We start from the raw sequence: 21836 nt of genomic DNA on the forward strand, positions 1-21836 counted from the left end.
CATGAGCATTTTTCTACATCAATAACCCACTTCTTGTGATGGCCAAGATTAAATTGATTGAATCTTTGCGCAGCAAAAAACGTATGACCATTCGGTACAATTGTCTGAAAATCAAGACTATTACTTTTGGGCTCTATAGCCCTAAAGTCGATTTGACAACTAATAGTCGTTATTTTCCCACTTGAAGACATTTTAAAGCCCCACCTTTTTTAGGGAAGTTCTAAATTAGTATTATCTTTCAAATGCAGTTGGAATTTAACTTTTTCATTTTGTTGGCCTGCAAATGGGATATAGTACCTTTAAATCGTTTGGAAATAATGAAATATGTTCCCTTTATTCTTGTAAACATCAGGCCATGTATAATTATGATTCATGGAGTTAGTGCAGCAGTGGGTTTGGCCGTATCATGTTTCAACGAGTATACAAGGGAGGGGAATATACTAAGCACTATTAAGTATACATGATAGGCCTACAATAAAGAACATTGCCTAACATATTTATTTATTTATTTATTTATTTACTACTTGCGGGATGGAACGCCCTGATCAGCACGAAATATAGTCTTCCATAAGGATGAAGATGATGAATATGATGACAATGATGATGAAGAATATGTTACTTATGGGTTTTTACCTAAAAATCAAGAAGAGTCTTGATATGTTGTGAATCACTTCATTTATTTTTAATAATAATGTATGTTTAATCTTCAAGAAAGATATGTCTCATAAACTTGTTATGGTATAGAATTATAATAACCTTTTATTTCTGTTTGTGCCGATTGAAATAGCTCATTGCCGGAGTATTTGTTTTGCAAATGAAAGTACAATATGACTATCGTGTTGGCAGCATAATTATATGCCAATTTGATTTCCTCCCACTTGCATCAAATACTCGAATTTGTTTCATCTTGCATGTCTTGGAAATTTCCTCCACCACTTTCATTTCTAAACCGTGGCTTTCAGACCAACAACTAATGATTGTTGGTTTGTAAAGGAAGGGGTTTGAGGATATAATAATCATGACTTGTCATCGCGTCGGCTTACGATGTACTTTTGTTGTGGTTAACAAGAAAGTTTTTTCGGTCAAACCCGATTCGTCTACCACACACAGAGGCCATGAAGCCAGCACGCATGCGCGAGCTGAAGTAAGAAGTTCTTTGATTGGCTGAAGGACTGTCAAGTGAAGGCTATCCCGCAGACGACCAATCAAGCATGCGATACGATAAGGTGAAATCGACTATAGTCCCCTACTTCTAAACACGGCGCTCCCCGGAGCTCAAGCCATCGAAAAGAGATCGCCACACCTGAATGAGCGTCAATCGCGTTTCAGTTGACTACTGAAAAAGGTTGTTTCTCGCCTAGTTAAGAAAGAGAAAAAGGTGTAAAACTGCCTCTCACCCTGCAGGGCCAGTGGAAAGTACGACTCGCAGGGTGACTTTGAATAGAAAGGATTCAGCAGTGACTCTTAGCATGAGTACAGATACTCTACCACCGCAGTGCATGGACACCTCTCTGGTACGGCCCGGGGGCTCGGCTCTGCGATTCCTCGACGTAGGGTCCCACCACTATCACGCTCACCAGAGTCTAGGGACGGTGCCCGGCTTCAGCATCCCTACGCCTGCCTACTCTGCCGCCACACACTCGGCTGCCGAGACCACCGCGCTCAGCTCGGGCTTATCTGATAGCACGGGGATGACGCTGAACATGAATTCCTACGGCATGGACACCTCTCATATGACGAGTACATTGAAGTTGAGTCCCCCTCATCATATGGCGAGCGAGCACCAGAGTTCAGGGCAGCCGAATTTCAGCAGTCAGACACATAATGGGTATGTACCTCACTCTCATGCTCCCCATCATTCATCGCATCATAGCATGAGCAGCTACCCCGCCCCGCAGCCGTTCGCAACCTCCAGGGATTACCTCATCCGAAGGGACCCCCTCGCTGGGACCACCATGCCCCCGTTCAATGGACTATCATCACACGATCCTATGCCCACCAACACGGCGAGTCACCATAGCATGTTCCCGACAAGCAGCTCCCTGCATCACGGGCACCACGCCGACACAGGCTCCGCTCATGTCATCTTCCCCAGTTTCCACGATCAAACCGCCAGTTCTATGAACGGACAGATGAGACTTGGACTAACGTCGGACATGAGATCGGACCAGTTCAACCACCACATGTCTGCACCCAGAAACGATTACCTAACAACACCACAACTCCACAATCACCATATGAACATGAACATGAATATGAACATGGGACCCCCGCACCACCCCGCCGCCCACCACGGTCCGCACCACGCCGCGTTCTTCCGCTACATGCGGCAGCCCATCAAGCAAGAACTCAGTTGCTTATGGATAGACCAAGACTTACCTGAACCCAGAAAACCCTGCAATAAAACATTCACCACCATGCACGAGATTGTGACACACATAACTGTCGAACATGTTGGAGGGCCAGAGCAGACCAACCATACCTGTTTTTGGCAGAATTGTTCTCGAGAACAGAAGCCGTTTAAAGCCAAGTATAAGCTGGTAAATCATATTCGTGTGCATACAGGAGAGAAACCCTTCCCCTGCCCGTTCCCCGGGTGTGGGAAGGTCTTCGCTAGGTCGGAAAACCTCAAGATTCACAAAAGAACACATACAGGTAAGTCACACAATTTTTACTCTTTCACTTTTACAATCATAACATAACAAATACAATCATAACAGAAAGAACACAGATACTTCTCATACAAACGGCTAGAGGAAACGAAATATCATTCAATGAGAATTTGACACTAAAACCTTGTAAAGCAAAGTTATTATAGTTCGGACAATGCAGAACAAAAATTGTTTCAAAAAAGTTATAAACATAAATAGACAAAAATTATATTTAGTACAGATTGATGATCACCTTCGAAAAGTATAGCAAGTTTAAGTTCAACAACAATTCCCACCGTTTATTGTTTTAACTGATTCAATATTGTTATTGATTATGGTTTATTATGATTGATTATTTGCCTCAAGAATTGTATAAAAAGGCAGCACTTAAGATAGCAAAATTTAAAGAAAAGCCCACCTTAATGTTATTGCTCTATTTCTATCAATAATAACATCATAGTATTACCATTAAGGATAGATAATTTCGCTTTTCTATCTTGATTAATGATGGAATATACTTGGTTTGAATAGAAACGTGAAGAAGAGGTTTGGCCATTGAAATAGAAAATAAAATAAGTAAGCATTGTTATGACTCAAAATGAGTATGATAACTTATTTGCAAGCTAGTGATCTTGCTAGAGGAGAAAATCTAGAATCAAAATTTGGACAGCATTTAGTTGAAATGAGTGGATATGTTTCTACTTCTATAAGAGTTCTTGATACATAGAGTTGAGTTGACATGAATGATCCTGTTTGAGAATCTGTGTCAATGTTATGCAGTGAACGAAGAAGAGAGAACGAACATTATTATAACATTTCTAGAAAAAATCAATGTACGTCTTTCTAGAACTCTGACTTCCCAAAATGAACTATTCGCTATAAACCTATGCTACAAATCTTGTCCACATGCTCTGGCAAATGACTGTGTAACAACACACTATAAAATTCAAAGTCGTTAACGCACGAGGATAAATTTATCATGCCTGACACTAATATTGAGCTTCATAAATAGTCGCAACTCGTTTTGGCGGTTCGTTTATCGCCTGCGAATATCCCAGTGGGAGCAATACAAGCCATACCGGTCGCGTCTTTGATCCCGTGCATAGCAAACGATGTTAGCTGTCAACACATACAGGTGTACCCTCAACATAATCATCTGTACATTTCCTGATGCTGTAAACAGTGTTGGAAAACATGCATGAAGCCAGGTGTGTCGAGTTATACTATTTTATTATGCGGCTGCCGTGTTGGTGTGTAGTAGTAAGACGAATGTGATGACAATTATGCTAATAGAATCGAAGGTTATTGGGATTAAATGGAAGGGAAATAGTTTTAACTGTTTTACGTTTGCTAGTGCTATGGAGAAACCGGTATTGAATGGGTCTCTACATGCATGGTTATATTCACATTATTATACCATAAAGCAGTATAAACACATGAACAAATTAGTCCTTCGAAATTTGCCATTGTGAAATCATTGTTAGGCCTATCTCTACTGTGTAATCTAAATGGTATGCTTGCATAATATACAAGAATAACGCTTTGTACTGCGGTTATTTTCCTGATATCATCATACTGACGAAATTCTACAACTATTTTCATTAACAGTGCATGCGAATTTCGATAAGATTGTCATCAGTTTAGAAGATGAAATTATAGTTTTAATAATACAAGTAAGATTTAGTCGCTACAAATTGTGTTCAGTAAAGTCATAGAATTTTTGCAGGGATATGAACGATAACATACTTATATTTGGTTATCGTTAAGACACGTTTTGATTGAATACTTCCCATTAATAACATTTTATAATGGTTAATTTTGGTTGGATTATTTTAGAAATGCTTGTCTCTTTGGTGCACTTCATTTTGTCCCTCTGGATTTAAAATTTGTCCTTAAAATAGTACCTAATTGTTCTAATGAATATATAGTGCATTTTATTTGACGAACCTCAAATTTGTGTTAAGATACACCATGTAAAAAACACCTAAAAAAAATATTTGTAAAGCCTTTCTAGATCTTTATTTTGATTGCCTTTTAAAGACAAATATTTTGCTCAAATCAATATAATATCTGCTTATTTTCTTGGGTTACAAATAAAGAAATGAATTATTAGACCACAATATTTACAATTAGCTAATATATCACATAATAAGAATACTTTATCCAAAAGTAACCGCGAAATGAGCATAATAAGCGACCAACGATTTTGGATAGTGCACTCACCCAACGAGGGGCCGCGATTGAATAAAGAATGTGGTCAAAAAACGTTCAAACATATAATAGCATCGTAAACAAACCCAGGGGCTATTTGCAGGAAGACCATGGACTGTTAAGTCATTAGGAACAAACGTAATTAAACATCTCTTGTGCTGAGGAGCATATGGAGGAATTCTTTCTTTATTCAGCCCAGGTCCTCATCTTGTAGTCACACGCGCTAGATTTGTGGGAAATCCCTGCCCAGTGGTCAGAATTTGACAGGCTCATTAGGGGAGGGATCGGGGATGAAAAGGGGATTAGTTAATCCGGATTAGTTACACGAGGCAATGTATTGTCTTCGTATCAAACTGATGCTGTCAGTTATAGTTGCCTGGGGTCGTGTATATAGTTGTATAGCTATGCCACTCTCCTTTCCTCTATAGGGAAGTATTGTCGTCGACGTCTTATGCCTAATACTCACTTTCACAGAGTTGATTCTTAATTATGCTCCCCGTCCCTTTTCTCTGTCCTACTCTCATTCTGATAGTTTAGGAGACATTACTTTACCAAAAGTATGACGGAATTAGCCAGGGTTATCAGCCCAAATCATAGCTGTGATTGATTATTGTATATAAGATTCAATTCTTTAGTTAGCTTTGAATATATGGGCATAATTCATTAATAAAAAGATTACATGCATCAATTATCATGTTAGAAACATGTTGTTTGTTTTTTTTCAAAAGTAGTTATTTAACCAAGATGTTAAATTATTTATTGGAGAAAGAAATAAGTAGCCATTTGTAGCCAATGATTCGAATTTGCATGAACGCGAGAATTGTCTCTCATTTTTAAAATTCTTGTAAGATTAAAGATGCATGAACGTCAAACGAATATAGAATATACGAATAATGCTGTATATGTGTCTAGCATTGGTTCAAGTGCATCATTATCACCATGATGACTGCGATACCAAGTACTCTCACAAGGGTGTCACGTGATCAGGTTTGGTCACATGACAAACGGATATCGCAATGAATGATGGGATAGCATATTACACCACACATGTGTCTGCACTCAAAAGAACTATCGTTGTCATAGTATGATCAGAATGATACAAGTGTTGTTGTTTTTTAACTGTACTGGGAATTAACGGCGATATATATCTAAATTTATCTTTCTTTTTGAAATAAATTGTGAAAGTTTTAGGCATTTTTAAATCAGATATTGAGATTGAAAGATTTCCAAAAGTTATGACAAGTTTAAAATAATAATATTTCCTAACGGATGCCAATTCAGCAGCTCTTCACATTATACTACTGTTTTCATATAAGTCTCAATTCTTAGATAATAAATTAGTATAAACGAATTTCGATCTTTTTATTATCGATCGGTATCATTTAAAACTTAAGAGTTAAGGATGATGATTAATATAATGTGATGATAAAAACTGAAAACCGACGTACAATTATGATTTATAAATAATATAATAGATTATAGATTTGTACACTCATTTGTTTATATCGTCGATTTTTAATGTGATTAATTATTAATACACTGAACGATTGCAGCTTACATAGCATAGGATCAAGAAGATTGTGGATTAACTTTCAATACTTACAGTATAATACTCTTGATTATTGAAGTCATGAAACTAAATTAAAAATATTTGTATTTGAAACTTTAAATTTGTTGCTATAAAACCAAAAAGATATATTAGTATAATGATATATTTGTATACTAATATCTGTTTGTTGAACTAGCACACACATAAGTACAAAGACCTTAGGATTTTACCAGAACATGTTAAGCATTGGCATTCCTTTTGCATATATCATGAATATCGCAAACTGAGGTCCACAATCATGACAATGTGATTCGGTCCAAATCGTCTCTAAAATAAGGAAATAATCCTTGAACTTTCCTTAGTCTTCTTTATCAAGTTATCTGTGTCACTCAGGATAAAGTTAGCCATTTCATTTATTCCTCTAGACATCCGTCATAAAGACAAAAGTCTAATCCTTCTGTTGAGTTGATAAGCTTTTGTTCAGAACGCTTTTGTTGTGGCGATTTCCAACACCCCCAATCAGCTCGCTATTGTTTTCCCGGTGACGGTTCGCCGCCACTGCTCCAGCCCGCTGGAAGCCGCAAGAATTTCCCTCACCGAACGGGGTGGTCCCGAGCTTGCTCTCGGACAATAGCACACGTATCCGCATATATCAGGCGAGATTTCTGCATGACCGGAGCGTGGATCCTGAATTAAATGCAACGAGGAAACGAATTTGTCGTATTATCTGTCATGTATGTGGTTTTGTGACCACTTATTGTGACCAATACAGTATTATGGCAGGTCTAAGGAATTGATCGTGTTGGCAAACATATTAAAATCGGCAGTACGGATGATAGAATGGCAAAAGTAATTTTGTATTACTGACCAAGATCATTGCGACGATGTGTATATTATACTGGATCAAAACTACTGAGTTGTGGTACAGACACTTGAAGCTCTGCAGATGTAAACAAATATTAAAGAAGACGTAGTTGGTCAATAATGATACACTGGCCTTTGCATATTCTAATGTCATGTAAAATATGTTTTTGATATTGAATCAATTTCTTCATCTTCGTGATTGTTTAGCACAGTAATAATTATAACAGTCGTACTTTCCTCCGAATCGATCACTTTGTTATATGTAGGCCTTCACACTGCTGCTATTTCTTCTTTACCACTTGAGCTACTACTACTACTACTACTACTACTACTACTACTACTACTACTACTACTGTACTACTACATGTATTAATACATGTACTACTACTACTACTACTACTGTACTACTACATGTATTAATACATGTACTACTACTACTACTACTACTACTACTACTACTACTACTGCCACTAACACTAGACCAACAATTTAGAATCATTTCATATAATTTAGAGGCCTACTTTTATTACAACTTTTACCATAATCATAATCATGCATTTCCTACATTGTACTTTGTTGTTTAACAAAGATTGAAATGTTCTAATCTTTGCAGTGACCTAAAGAACCTGCAATGTAATTATAGCGATTTAATAAATATTTGCTTTATCCATCGTTATAATACTTATGGTAAGAGTACTTCATCATGATCAGAGTATAATTATGATCACTAAAAATCCAATAAAAAGATAACGTAACTTTAAAAGTTTTGAAACAGGATAGTATCACCCTCTTGGAGCATCAAACTTCAAACCCTTTTTGTATTTCCCGCCTCAGTCTCTCCTTCACAAATTGTATTCCTTCGAGAGCAGACGATAATGTCATCATCCTCATCAGGCGATGAAAGATCCACTAAAACCATGTCAACACAGATATACTTGAACTACTACTCCAAACTGTCTCGGGGCTTAGGGGGATGATAAAAATATTTCTATACTCTCTCCGACACACCGTACAGACGACCATCAATTCAACAATCATTCTGATCTCAGATGATTCCTATCTGCTTTCCAGAATGTTGAGTTCAATGTTTAGAATTTAGATCATATATTATGGGCCCCTGAAATCGTTGGTGCTCTATGAGCATGATAACTTCCCGGATTGAAGTTGATTCTATTCTAATTAGAAATGGAATTAAATGGCTGAAAATTACGTTTTTATTTCCCCTTTTTTCCATGGTGATGATGGTGGGGGGGGGGGGGGGGGGCTGGGGGTGTGTACATGTTTACTGTTTCATAAAGGGTTTTCATTTTAATTTATCACAGTTTTAAACTGAAATCAATCAATGTAGCTTTTAATTTGATAACGACGAGTCTGATATAACCTTATTGATATCATTATATATAAATGTTATCATACAAAGACCGTTATTAAGATTGAGAAGATATGATATATCACGAACTTACAATTAGACATGTGAGATTCAAATTGAGCATACCTTAAATCTGCCAACAGTGACAACACTATTAAAGGTAAAGACCAGTTATGGTCATGCGATTGCATTGTGAAAGAAACGTTGTGGAATCGATCAGAAAAGGTTGGTCATCTAGCATCTAGCATCTGCAAGGTTCTGGAATCATCAAAATGATAAGAAATTTGGCCCATTCTTCGAAAAGTTACAAGCACTATACACAGAAAGATGTATATGGGACTACCCTATATCTCTCACAGACCATGAGAGAAACAAATTTACCAAATATATGAATTAGTAGGCGGTTTCCCGGCAAATTTTTTATCATCATGTATTAGTCAAAACATATTCTTTCACATGATTGGTAATGAGAGCTTCCATTTCATTTTTTGAAATTGGGGCGTTTCCAATACTGGTCTTTACCTTTAAAACCATTTAGTTTAAATGCTTTTGTTTAAAGCTAACGTGTGATAGACTCCTTGTAATCAAATATTTGGTAATTTTTCATTGTAAATATGAAATTATATGACCAAAATATTTCCAAATAGAAAATAACATAGTGGTGCACAAAGTTGGGATATATGGATCTCCATGACTTTCTTTTAATCTGCAATATTTGTGTTATTCTGTTACAATCGATTTGAATAGGATTATTGTTTTTATGAAGTAAATATCAGTATTGTATAATTTCAGCCAAGAAGGAAACACAAAGTATGCTACACACACGTAATTCGTTGGGTATCACATACAAGCTTACATGAACTAGGCCCAATGTAACGCTTGTTTTCAAAATGGCGGAACTACCCATAGTGCACCGCGTAGCATCTGCGATATTGTAAACCGATGACCTTTCATGACCTTAACTAACCCCGATATATCTCAGCTCAGAAATCGGATCATTTTCCACAAAAAATTGTCACACCATTCTGGTATGTACGCCGTTCAGTTGTCGCCTGTGTGTTTAAAGCGTTCTTGATTTTTGCACAAACCATTCTGCCATGTCTACGCAATGACCTTAGCATAAATACGAAGTAGTGTTTTTTAAACAATTTTTATTCTCGCAATTTTCAGTGTCGAGAAATGTGAGATGAGTTTGATAAAAAATGTCGCAAAACTACATTCACTTCATCAATTTTTTATTGCTAGAAAATACCTCTGTTTGTATTAGTAAATCTAATTGGGATTTGGAAAAAAATCAATTAGTAAGATCAAATAAACTGTTGTTTTTCTGTATTGGATGATTTTCAAAAGACGCAAATAGTTTAACTATTTATCCAAGTATAAAACCTGATGACATATATATATATATATATATATATTATATATAAGATATCATTTATAAAAGAAATTGGTATTACAAAAAGAGTTAGTATGAAACTTGTATATACATGATACATGTATTACAAAAAAAAAACAAGAACGAGAACAAGGATGGAATATAATGGACTAATTACATAGAGCTAAATATGAACGATAATAAAGACAGCATAAACTAGTATGATATACTTTGAAGGCCTACTTACGATGGTTTATTCTAATCGTATTATTAAATTATTTCAATTATATATTACAAGACTTCTCAAAGTGAACTAACGCAGGTAAATTAACACTTATTGTTAAACAATAAGTTTATCCGTTGTTAGCAAACAGTTTTGCCTCTTACTGTTAGATATTGAATGGTTTATCCGTTGTGAAATTGGTCAATATAGCCTACGTAGTACTCCATGATATCTTCCTGATTTAAGTAAGCGTTTGTAGACAGGCTGCTGCTAACAGTTCACAAGCACTGTTTTCAGAAACAATTGGTTGTATCGTTTGAATACAAGCACATACAAATTGGTCAACCGTTGTAAAATTTGGAGTGTAGTCATGGTAGTTGAAAGAAAATTGTATTACTGGTTGGGTATTGTGAAACCGTGAGGAGGCAAATGTTAAAAGGTTAATTAGCTAATTGGTGTGTTTTGACTGGAATCGTCAGAATGATGAAAACTTGACTCAGACGTGCTAAAAAAAGTATACACAGTGGAAAGCAATGTACATAAAAAAGAGTATATGGGACTACATACTCACATGTGCCATCAAATGTGCCATTTGGTCAAAACTTGTTAACTATTTGAAATATGAGAGCAATATCTTAATGAGCAATCCTTTTCTTGTGACATTGGCACATGGCTAATGTGACATTCTTTCCACACGGGAATACAACAAAATGAGAAAGTTCACAAATTCTTTTTCACTTTTACAAAAACTTAGCCCCAGCCTCTTTAACCAGAAATACATGAATGATGAAATAGTCCAGAAATAAACGGCTGTGTATCTAACCATTGACTACCTCTACTGTATAGCTAGAGGCGAGTTGACACTGGGTGATCTCGGGCGTGACTCGGGTAGCTCTCTATTACCAGAGACCTGTAATGCGCTAGAATATATCTAAGTTAAAGGAATATACAGGTTACGGTGACTTAAAAGCTGCATCTGTGTATTGTAAGATTACATAGATAATTGTAATTTGATTAATAATGTCAATACAATATGGGAAATTAGGAAGTGCAAATGCTTTTAACAAAAATCACTTTGATACGATGATTGCATAGTAGAAACAAAAATGTTCACAGGTGGGACCACACAGTAGTCCTGAGACTCCTGATAGACTGATGTCATCAGCTTCGTATTCCATATTGATTTGCAGCTTCCAATATGTTATGGAGACTTTTTTTTTTGGTTTGTGAGAGTTGCCTTTATAGTCTAAAGTTTCAGAATAAAGCAATTAAAGTTCAGTAGTCAGATTGTTTAATTTGTTACTTTTCATTGATGTATTTATTTATTTTTCTTATTTTGAAATGTTACAATGACGATTTAATTTACAATTTCAGAAAACACTTGATGACTGTAGAGGTAGCCTTTATATAGCTATAGTAGAAGACATGGAATTATTGTATACAATGCTTTTGATTTAAATACGTACATTAGGTCTTTCAAATGTAGATTTTTTTAAATACATGTGTATGTATTACCTCTTTTCCATGCAATCGATTTTATCTTCTTACTTTTCATGATTCTAAACGATAATTTAAAATCCGTGATTTTAGCTTACATGAACATTTTGTTTAGTTTAGACGATTTTCAAAGCATTCAAAATTACTCCCAAGTGCAATCCACAAAAGACTTGAAGTATGTTGATAGACTGAAGTAAAAATATATTTCTGATATTTAACAAATATAACATGTAAGAAATCTGTTAAAAAAAAAAAACTGAAGTAACTTTGACTGATTTATGATACATTTGGTTGGGGAAAGTTCTGTCGCTTAAGCCTATACAATTGATGAATTCAAACTAAAAACACAACTACATATATTTCTGAAATGGTTATTAAGTTTGTTGAAAGGAAAATAAAGACAATCGATATATCGATATTATAAGAATCAGAATTAACAAAACATATAAATAATATGTTTTCCAAACAAGACCATGTTATCACAAATCCATTTTACATTTTTTTTTTTTTTTAAAGTTGTGAACTTCTTTAAAAGAGTCTTAAAAGTTATTCAACTTGTTAATAAAGAACTCTAAGTTTCCCTTTAATCCAAACTGTAATCCAACCACGTAGCCGCATTTTTCAGAATTCCCAAAATGGTGTCCTCTGCGCTCGGTATTGTGTAGAGGTGTGAAATTCGAATTATAGACACTTCTAGTCAGAAGTTTATACGCCATCACAGTTATTTTCCCATCATTTGAAAATTAGGATCTCTATTCTATAGTATATTGATGAATTGTGTATATATGTGGGTGTATGTGCGTGTGGTGTCCTTAGCGCTTGGTTTGGTGTAGGGTGTAATTCCAAATATAGACACTTTCTGGCATAGGCTTATTCACCATCACACGTATGTTCCGTCACTTGAAAATTATGATTTATAGTATATCCAGTGATAATGTTCGTGTGTGTGGGGTGTGGATGTGAGAGTGTAATTTATATCCGATATCTATTTCAAGTTTAGTATTTAAACGTTGTTTGAAGCAATTAAGATGCATAAAAGCTGAAGAGTCAGATTCGGTTACAAAACAATACGGGTAGATGAATTGAATCAGGTACAAGTAATAATGTAATGTGTGGTAAGTGAGTAAAGAAAAATTGTAGGAAATGTACATGTAGATACGACAGACAACATTGGAACATGCAAGGGGAAAAAACACTTATACAAGATAAGGCTCCTAGGACATTATTATGGACAGTGTAAAAGAAAGAAAAAATCTTTTAGAGTAAGAGAACGTCTTACTATAATCATTAAAGTAGGTAAAAAGGTAATTTATCCGTATCATGATAACATCATTATTATTATGCTCCTGCAAACGTACTAAAAATACTTATTATTCTGTATACTTTCTCTGAAATGTGATTGACCAAACCTAAAATCTATGACGAGTAAAATAGAAATAGAGAACGGATTGACACAGTTATAAGTATTTTGGGATTATTTACAGCCTATCAAACTTTTGTTAAAGTGACGATTCGAAGATAAACATACATATAAAGTGGGGCATAACGACTCGATAGACAATAATACCCCCGTATTTGATAAAAGAAAAGAAAGCCAGTGAGTCACTCTAGCGGAGTGGTATGTATGTTTTATGAGTCAGACTGTAGGATCAGAAGTCAATTTGACACGTTAGAACCGTAGGAAAAAAATAACACCATGCCTCATAACGGTAGCCATTTTGGTTTGTAGATACCCGCTGGTATATGAGCGGGTTCACGATCTCACGCCGGGCCCAGCTCTCCCAGGGGACATTTGTTATTTCAGGGTATCAACTAATATCGCGTCTCGTTCTCAAACTTTTTTTCTTCTCCTCATATTTTGTTCGTCTTATCCTTATCCTGTGTCTGATATCCATGAGCTATGAAAAGTCTCAGTGATGCCAGGTCGATGTTTACTTTTTCTGAAATAACTTTGAGAAATAGAGAGAGGCTTTGCAGGCATCCCATACCAAGAACCACGCGGACACTATGCTTAGCGGCTTGAGGAGAAGTTTAGGTGAAAAATATTCGACCGCTCAAAATATTTTGTGACCTCTAGTGATGCGCAATTAAGGTCTTTTCTGATTCACGTCGAAAATATTCCTATTCTTTGAAAGAAAATGATCATTTGTCATCACGACTGTGTGTTTATACAGTAGATTAATCTTGAGATACATGTAAATGGAATATATATTTATTTACTTTTATGCACCTTCAAATGTCAAAAGTATTTTATACATGACAATAAATTATCTTGAATCTGTTCAATTCTACTGCCAAGACAGTTAAGCATATAACTTTGTATCTAAACACAATGATTAACAGGATAATACTTTAAGTATGTCTATTACATTATACATTCCGTTAGTTCAGCAAAATAATTAAAATACCAGAATTTGATATCAACACTTAAAGTGTCCCATCACTGAGCATGCTCAGTATAGAGGAAAAAGTTTAATACTTGTCTGGATCGGGGATTATCATACTGCTCTAAGAAACAGCCTTATTAATGAACTCAATGGCTGATAATGAGCTTTAAATCTACATGACGCCGTGAAGTGTTTAAAGTACATACTCCAAACAGCGATTGAACAAGCCAAACTCCATGATTAAACTCAATAGGAGTAAACATGTTTACTTCTTTGTATAGGCACTCACTGAGTAGTTTGGACGCCAATTGTAACCAATTAGCTGAAGTCCGACCCACATTCATATTTTGGAGTGATATCGATGATACTTGAGTTGTGTCCTAATCAATATGTCATTCACAAACAGTTTGAATGTTACGTAATAGGGTGAGGAGTCTTTTTGACGGTAGTGTGCGTGGCGTTGGTGTGCGTGATGGCATAAGGACGGTCCTGAGCGAGCATTTCCGTTTTATCTGCTCGCCATTTTACATTTTACTGTGCAAACTTTATCTTCATTTACTGTCATAACCATCATAATCCTCATCATATTTTGATCATACAATCGAAGAAATAAGAACACGTGGGAACGCGGTAGGCGATTTAACCACGGAAAGCTGTAAAAGAACTCTGGAACATATTGTACAAATAGAGTGCTCGTGAAAGAAAAGCACTTTTGCAATCGAAAAGAGTTATAAGTCTTGTCTATAATATCACCATTATCATCATACTCATAGAAAATAATTTTGCCTTTTCCCCCGTTTACACTAAATATCTTACCATCATTGTCATTTATATCAACATCCATTTATTTTTTTGTTAAAGGTACTATGTCCCTTTTGTAGCTAACATCAAATTCTGTAGAACTTTGCAGGAATTACGAATATGTCATGTATGTCCTATCTGTGAAATTTAAACGTTAGCAATGTCCTCATTTTCAAATGATGCAAGGAAACCTGTTAACTTGCTAGACTTCACTGTCAGACACTATTGAGTGACTGACTGGCTTTTTTTCTTCTTTGGTAATAACATACATGAAAAGAGTTGTAAAGGGTACATGAGCATTTGTCTACATCAATAACCCACTTCTTGTGATGGCCAAGATTAAACTGATTGAATCTTTGCGCAGCATAAAACGTATGACCATTCGGTACAATTTTCTGAAAATCAAGACTATTACCTTTGGGCTCTATAGCCCTACAGTCGATTTGACAACTAATAGTTGTTATTTTCCCACTTGAAGACATTTTCAAGCCCCACATTTTTTAGGGAAGTTCTAAATTAGTATTATCTTTCAAATGCAGTTGGAAATTAACTTTTTCATTTTTTGGGCCTGCAAATGGGACATTGTACCTTTAATGTAAAGAACTTTGAAAATTACGGGGGTTCTAATGTGATACATTTTTAATCAGAATATTACTACACCATCTCAAGATGCTGAATCAATTCCTTATGACGAAGCAGAAGCTGTACCTTACCTTCTACTCCTGCTTTTCCATTCAATCCTGATAAAAAAAACTACCATTCGCCACAAATCTATCAATAACCTAAGCTTCACCAAATCCCAATTTCCCGTGTAAAAGAAATGCCAGCTGACCGTATCAATCCTGACAAACTTCCCCTCTGTTTTTGGCGTTTTACTCGGATTAAGGAACTTCAGAGCATATCGTCACCGCAGAAACAAATGACGTTTCGAGTGAAATATTTATAGCACTTCGTGTTCATGGCGTGAACGATACAGGAACTCATAGGAGACACCTCTGGTTTCCGGAAACTATAGGTCGTGAAACTTAAATTACTCTGGTGGGGTTTGATGCACATTTCTCCTTTTTCATAAGCAAAAGAGACCAGAAAGATTGTGCCATGTTTCAATAAATTATTCATTTATTTAGTAATTTGTTGAATTTAATTTAATTTGATTTTGTGTTTGATTTTGTTTTACAGGGTAGCATTGTAAGTTATGAAACTGTTTTCCACAATGGCCCTGTTGGCCCATATGATCAAAGATCGAAATTATAGAAAAATGAATTTTTAGGTAATACATACATGTACAAAATCATGATTTTAAGACAAACTAAGAATAATCTATCAATAATGAGGGTGATTTCAAAGACTTTTGTTCACAAATACGAAAAGCAAATTTAATCTATAAAACAAACATGAAAAAAACCATTAAAACGAGTTGTGAATGCAATCTTGGGCGTGTCAACTTGTTCCCTGATCATGAGTATGTTTAATCAGCATCTCGTCTTTTAAGAATGTGACTCAGATTTGCTCTTGCGTGTGGGATTTCTTCACGTATTCATCTTTTTGAATTTGTATTGAAAACCATATCTTAATGATGCTGAGTTCAGTCATTGAAATTCATTGTTGGGGGCGTATGTCGATTTAACATTTCGCTCAATAATGTTCTTACAATCACTGCATTTACATATTAATCTGTAGAGTCTAAAGCTAACTTTAAAAATTCAAACCTTTCAATATGTTCATGCAATATCTCTGATCATTTGATCCAGTATGGGCATATCTCCCACTTTTAAATCGTCTGATTAACGAATGACCCTATGGGCCAAATATATCACACCCTTCTAACAAAACGGCCATTGTGGTTAGGATCCTATCCGATGAAACTCCTGGTCGATTACATTTTAATATTTCTGTGCTTCTTTGCTTTGTTCTTCTCCGCCTATGCAGGTGAGAAACCCTTCAAGTGTGAGTTCGAGGGATGTGATCGTCGTTTTGCCAACTCCAGCGACCGTAAGAAACATTCTCACGTGCACACCTCGGACAAGCCCTACAACTGCCGAGTCAGGGGATGCGACAAGAGCTACACACATCCGAGCTCCTTACGCAAACACATGAAGGTGCACAGCAAGTCACCGCCGCCACCCTTTGAAGAAGCCAACGACAGCAGTAGCGAGCCCTCTCCGGCGGGTTCGTCGGAGCATAACAGCCAGGCTGTCGGAGGTGGTGGCAGCGGTGGGATCCCGGGAGGAGCGGGAGCTGGTGCAGGCAGCGGCGGTGGCTCGATCACGGCGTCGAGCCTGGCGACGAACGCGGGAACGAACTTGAGTGAATGGTACGTCTGCCAAAGTGCGGGAGGGATGCCGACCCCGCCAAGTAATGAGCCATCCCCGGTAGGGTCGGGAGCCAATAACCATGGTCCGAGTGTAGGGTCGACACTCTTGACCCATTCTGCAGGGCTAGGTCGGGCACCCCACTCAGGATCGTCATACCCGTGACCTAGGGTTAGCTGACGAGTCAAAAATCTGGACATTTACAACTTTTTGCCAAAATACTATTATATATATATAGCATTGACTCAATGGAAAATTTGTCTCCGATCGATATTATCGATTCTCTCTTCATAAAATTGTAACAAAACGGTAACGGTATCATTGTGATACATTTCATAATACCTATTGCCATTTAATTGGCACTCTGTTATTATTTGCCAGTCTCCTTTCCTTCCTGTGTATCTCCCTGTCTCCCTCTCTTTCTCTCTCTCTCTCTCTCTTTGTCTCCTTTTTGTCCCCCCCCCCCTCCTCTATCTCTTCCTCCCTCATTTATCCTTCCTCTTACCTTTCTCTCTTTCGTTACAACAAAGTGTTTCCTTAACTATGTTGACTGTCATACAAAGATATTTTGACTTATTTATTGCCTTCTTCATTTTACATTTAACTCGAAAGACTCAATCATATAGATAAATTTATTATTCGCCTTAAATTATTTAAAAAATTAAACTTTGATACCTCAAAAGTGACTTTCGAAAGTCATGTCATTAAATACAACTCATCCATGTCGGGTTTGGACTTCTAAAGCATGTTTGAAAAAAGCCAGGGTTTGTAGTGATTTTCGATAATAAGTATTTTCATATTCATATGAAAAGTAGATTTGTGACCATGGCAACAATAAATTGTTTGTAATTCGGGCTTGACGACATTTTTAAGTTAAACTAAACGAATCAAGCCAGAAATACACTCAACAACAATAAAAGTGGAATCTCTTTATTGTTCAAATCTTAACTATGAATAGACTCCACATTTTGTTGTTGTTGAGTGTGTATACCTGGTTTCCATGGAGTTATCTTTTTCTAAGATAAATACTGAATCATGCGTTTGCTTTAGCAATTTTACCTTCCATGGTTTGTCAAATATTTAATTTTTTCAAAATTGATTTTGGTATGTTTGCGTCGATTGTCTAAAAAGCGTTCATACCTTATTTAAAGCTAATCTTGACTTCTGGTAAAGATATAATAATGATAATGATTGTAAAAGTGGTAGTTAATAATGCAGTATGATCAGTGGTTTATTTCAGCAAAATGTGAGCAAACTAACTGAAATCACATTCACTGAAACAAAGTTTGTAATATTGCTTGACACATAGGATGGCTAGCACAATACCACCTGTTTAACAGTGTTAAAAAAATGATACTCAGCTATCTAGCATTTTCCACCAAAGTCGATTGGCATTTTTTATTACTTCGTAGTAGTAAACAGGAAGTAAAATTTGTTTTGAATCTGTGACATTTTATTCCTCGTCATTATCAGAACTCAAGATTACCTTCAAATATAAATATACAAAAGTTAAACAATTGATTGTTTTCATGCAAATTTTCTCCAAGTTTCCCACCTACTAGTACACGCCGTATCAGCCTTATTACGTATATATACAAGTGCAACTTCATGGGTTGAAGATTTTTTAAAAAATCATCAAACTACTTTTAATTGTTGTATCGTCTTGTCTTGTATGATGTCTTAAAATTGTTGACGTTCTATTGTGACTGTCTTGACATGTGGAATACATTTTACATAGATTTTGACGATTCCGCCAGATAAATTTGAGAAAATGAAGAAATGTACACTTTTTGATGATTTCTACGATTGCCTTCATTGTAAGACATGAACATTTTGAGAAATTGTAACTAATCTCGAATCTATTTTCTTTTAAAGTCTAATTTCTGTGCGTGATATAGAATTAGATTGTGAAAACACTACAAAGCAGAAATTTTATTCAGTTCATACAATGAATTTAGTCTACTGATACATTGTAAATAACAGTATTCAAATAGATTTGTGTACCGTGTCATGCAGGCTTAGTTATGCTAATGTTTCTAACATTTCTATGGCATATGCAATTGGACAGCAATCTTCCAGAAGACTGATTGAAATGTATGCAAAAACATTATGATCTAAACAAAGAGTTTCTGTACAATTGTGGTTATCTATCATCATTTTTCAACCTGAAAAACGCTTCGAGTAGTATGTTGATGTCTTTATTATGTAACCATCGAATCGTTCTAATTCCCACCGTCTACAAGTAAACTTTTGCCTTATAAGAATGAAATGATTCTTCCATGTTTCTATTGCACTCGATTGATAATAAATACCACCAACTTTGAATATGCATTTAAATATTTCGACTAGTGAAATTTCTTTAATCAGAAAGTATTTTGTTGTTTAATTTTTTGGCGCAAACCATCCTGTGTAATATCTATTTTGAACCAGAAAAAACTTTTTTCATCTTATAAATGTTACAGATCTATTGCAAACCACTCGATTAATTATAAATACCACCAAGTTTGAATATGCATTTTGACTCTAAAATGTTGAAAACTTTGTACAACTTTATAGCAACATTTTCTCCTCATTAACAACAATTTTTCTCATGAACTTGAAATTATGTTGCTGTGACTCGTGAAGTTTTTTTAATCAGAAAATATTTTTTAAACAAATTTTTGGCGCGAAGCGTCGTGTTGAATACTTTTTTTGAAATTAGAGTAAAAATATTGTTTCTAACCATTCTTACAGATGTAATAACAGTTAAATCAAGGTAATAATACTCACCAATTATTTCTCGTCTAGAAAATATGTCATATGATGGCAATGTGTAACAATGAACAAATATTCTGGAACTGAAGAACAATTAAATGTTTATGGAAAGTCGACTTAATTTATATGAAAGATGATGCGAATTGTTTAAAAAAGGAAAGATATGTTTATGCCCACCTTATACTCGCATTGTATATTGATCTATGTTTGAAGGCATGTAAAAATCAGTGTAAATAGTCTTGTGAAGTCAAATAACTCGCACACTGTCGTGTGATGTACAGATATAAATAATAAAAAGGTGCATTCCTTAAAAATCAAATATACTTTGACTTTGGATTCTTTTTGTTTTTCGAGAGATGCATCGTTAGAAAAAGAAAAGAAAAAGCGTTTTAGGATTTAGAACAGGTTTTATGCTAATATTATGCATACGGTGGCCGAAGAATTGTGAAAGAATAACAAGGGTAAAAGCGAAGTAAAATTGATTCCTAGTTTTCCGTCCCTCTTTTTCGAAATTGACAAGGAGAGGGTTCCCAGTTATTTGATATTTTCTATGTACAATAATGCTACTGGGTCAACTTGAGCTTTAAAGTTTGTAAATTTGAATTTCATTTGAAAATGCGCTTTCGATGCTGAAACAAGGTGGGCAAAGAATACTTTGCCTAAACGATCATTACAGCCGGTTTTTCATGCTGTTGAGAGCCAGAAGGTTTTTAACTATAATCTTGAATATATCGTTTTGTTATTTCAATACCATAAATTCAGGAAAAACTTGAGAAGCACACCATAATTTGAGAGTAAGGAAAGAGTACAATAGACATGGTAATAGCTTAGTTTATGAGGTCACGGAGGATGTGACAAAGGGACGTTTGTGGAGAGTGTAAGAGCAAAGAACATGAGGAGAATATTAGATAGAGCAAAAGCCCTATAGAAAAAACAATGAGGAAGAGAGTAGGGGAGAAAGGGAAGGAGAAGAACTGATAGAAAGAGAGAATGACCGGGATAGAGAGGAGGATGAAGAGATATTCAGAGTTAGAGGGAATGAGTGAGACAGATAATACGTAGATAGAACGAGAGAGAAAGAAAAAGAGGCAATATTAGAGAGAGAGAGAGAGAGAGAGAGAGAGAGAGATAGGGAAAGGGTGTGTATGTATGTCTGGTGGAGGGGGAGGGCTAGTTGTACCGAACATGGAATGTTATAAGTTAACATTAATTCGAGCCCACCTATTTCTTTGTAGGTCATATATAGGCTAAAGTAGACAAAACATTTGATCTCTTCAAGTTTACGTATCCCTCGCGTATCTAAAACATCTAAATATACATTCAAATCATAGTACCCTAGCCCCCTTGCCGAGCAGTTCCCAGCGGTAATACCCGGTCATGCAATTAGGTTGGTAAGTCATTTATTAACGTGACAGACGGTGGGTGTTCGGGCTGGTATAGCCGGTCACACAGGTGTGGCGGGGTGTAACGCTTGTAACGTCTTGGTGAGTTCCTCATGAGATGTTCCTTTTCTCATTAGCGTCCCGCTGTTCTCAACTTCTGTCGTATATGCCTCAACCTTTTCAGACATTACAAAAAGAGGCAAGACTTCCAAATAAACTCAAAGACTTGCTTACGATGTTAAAAGGAAAGAATACAACGAAACAATAAGGTGTTTATTTTTAATTTTTCACGACAAGTAACCAACTATTGAATTCGATATTGGCTTCTATGATTAACCCATGATATGCCGAGAGATTTACAAACTGAACATGTTTTATTTCTATGTTACATTTTATGCAGCAGATTACCATTAACCAATAATAGACAATAATCAACAAAATAAAGTCATGTATTCCTAAAA

The 21836-nt window shown here is 35.8% G+C and overlaps 1 protein-coding gene across 1 annotated transcript; it reads left to right on the forward strand.

The window, feature by feature from the left end:
- Positions 1 to 1247: 1247 nt before the first annotated feature.
- Positions 1248 to 18176, forward strand: LOC578589 (zinc finger protein ZIC 1). The gene is made up of 2 exons (XM_030981782.1): positions 1248 to 2655; positions 16857 to 18176. The coding sequence occupies exons 1-2, from the start codon at positions 1470 to 1472 to the stop codon at positions 17402 to 17404; spliced, it is 1734 nt and encodes a 577-aa protein (XP_030837642.1). The 5' UTR covers positions 1248 to 1469; the 3' UTR covers positions 17405 to 18176.
- Positions 18177 to 21836: the final 3660 nt, after the last annotated feature.

The sequence above is a fragment of the Strongylocentrotus purpuratus genome, unplaced genomic scaffold, assembly GCF_000002235.5.
Source record: "Strongylocentrotus purpuratus isolate Spur 01 unplaced genomic scaffold, Spur_5.0 spur5_scaffold_12, whole genome shotgun sequence".
Classification (NCBI taxonomy): Eukaryota; Metazoa; Echinodermata; class Echinoidea; order Camarodonta; family Strongylocentrotidae; genus Strongylocentrotus; species Strongylocentrotus purpuratus.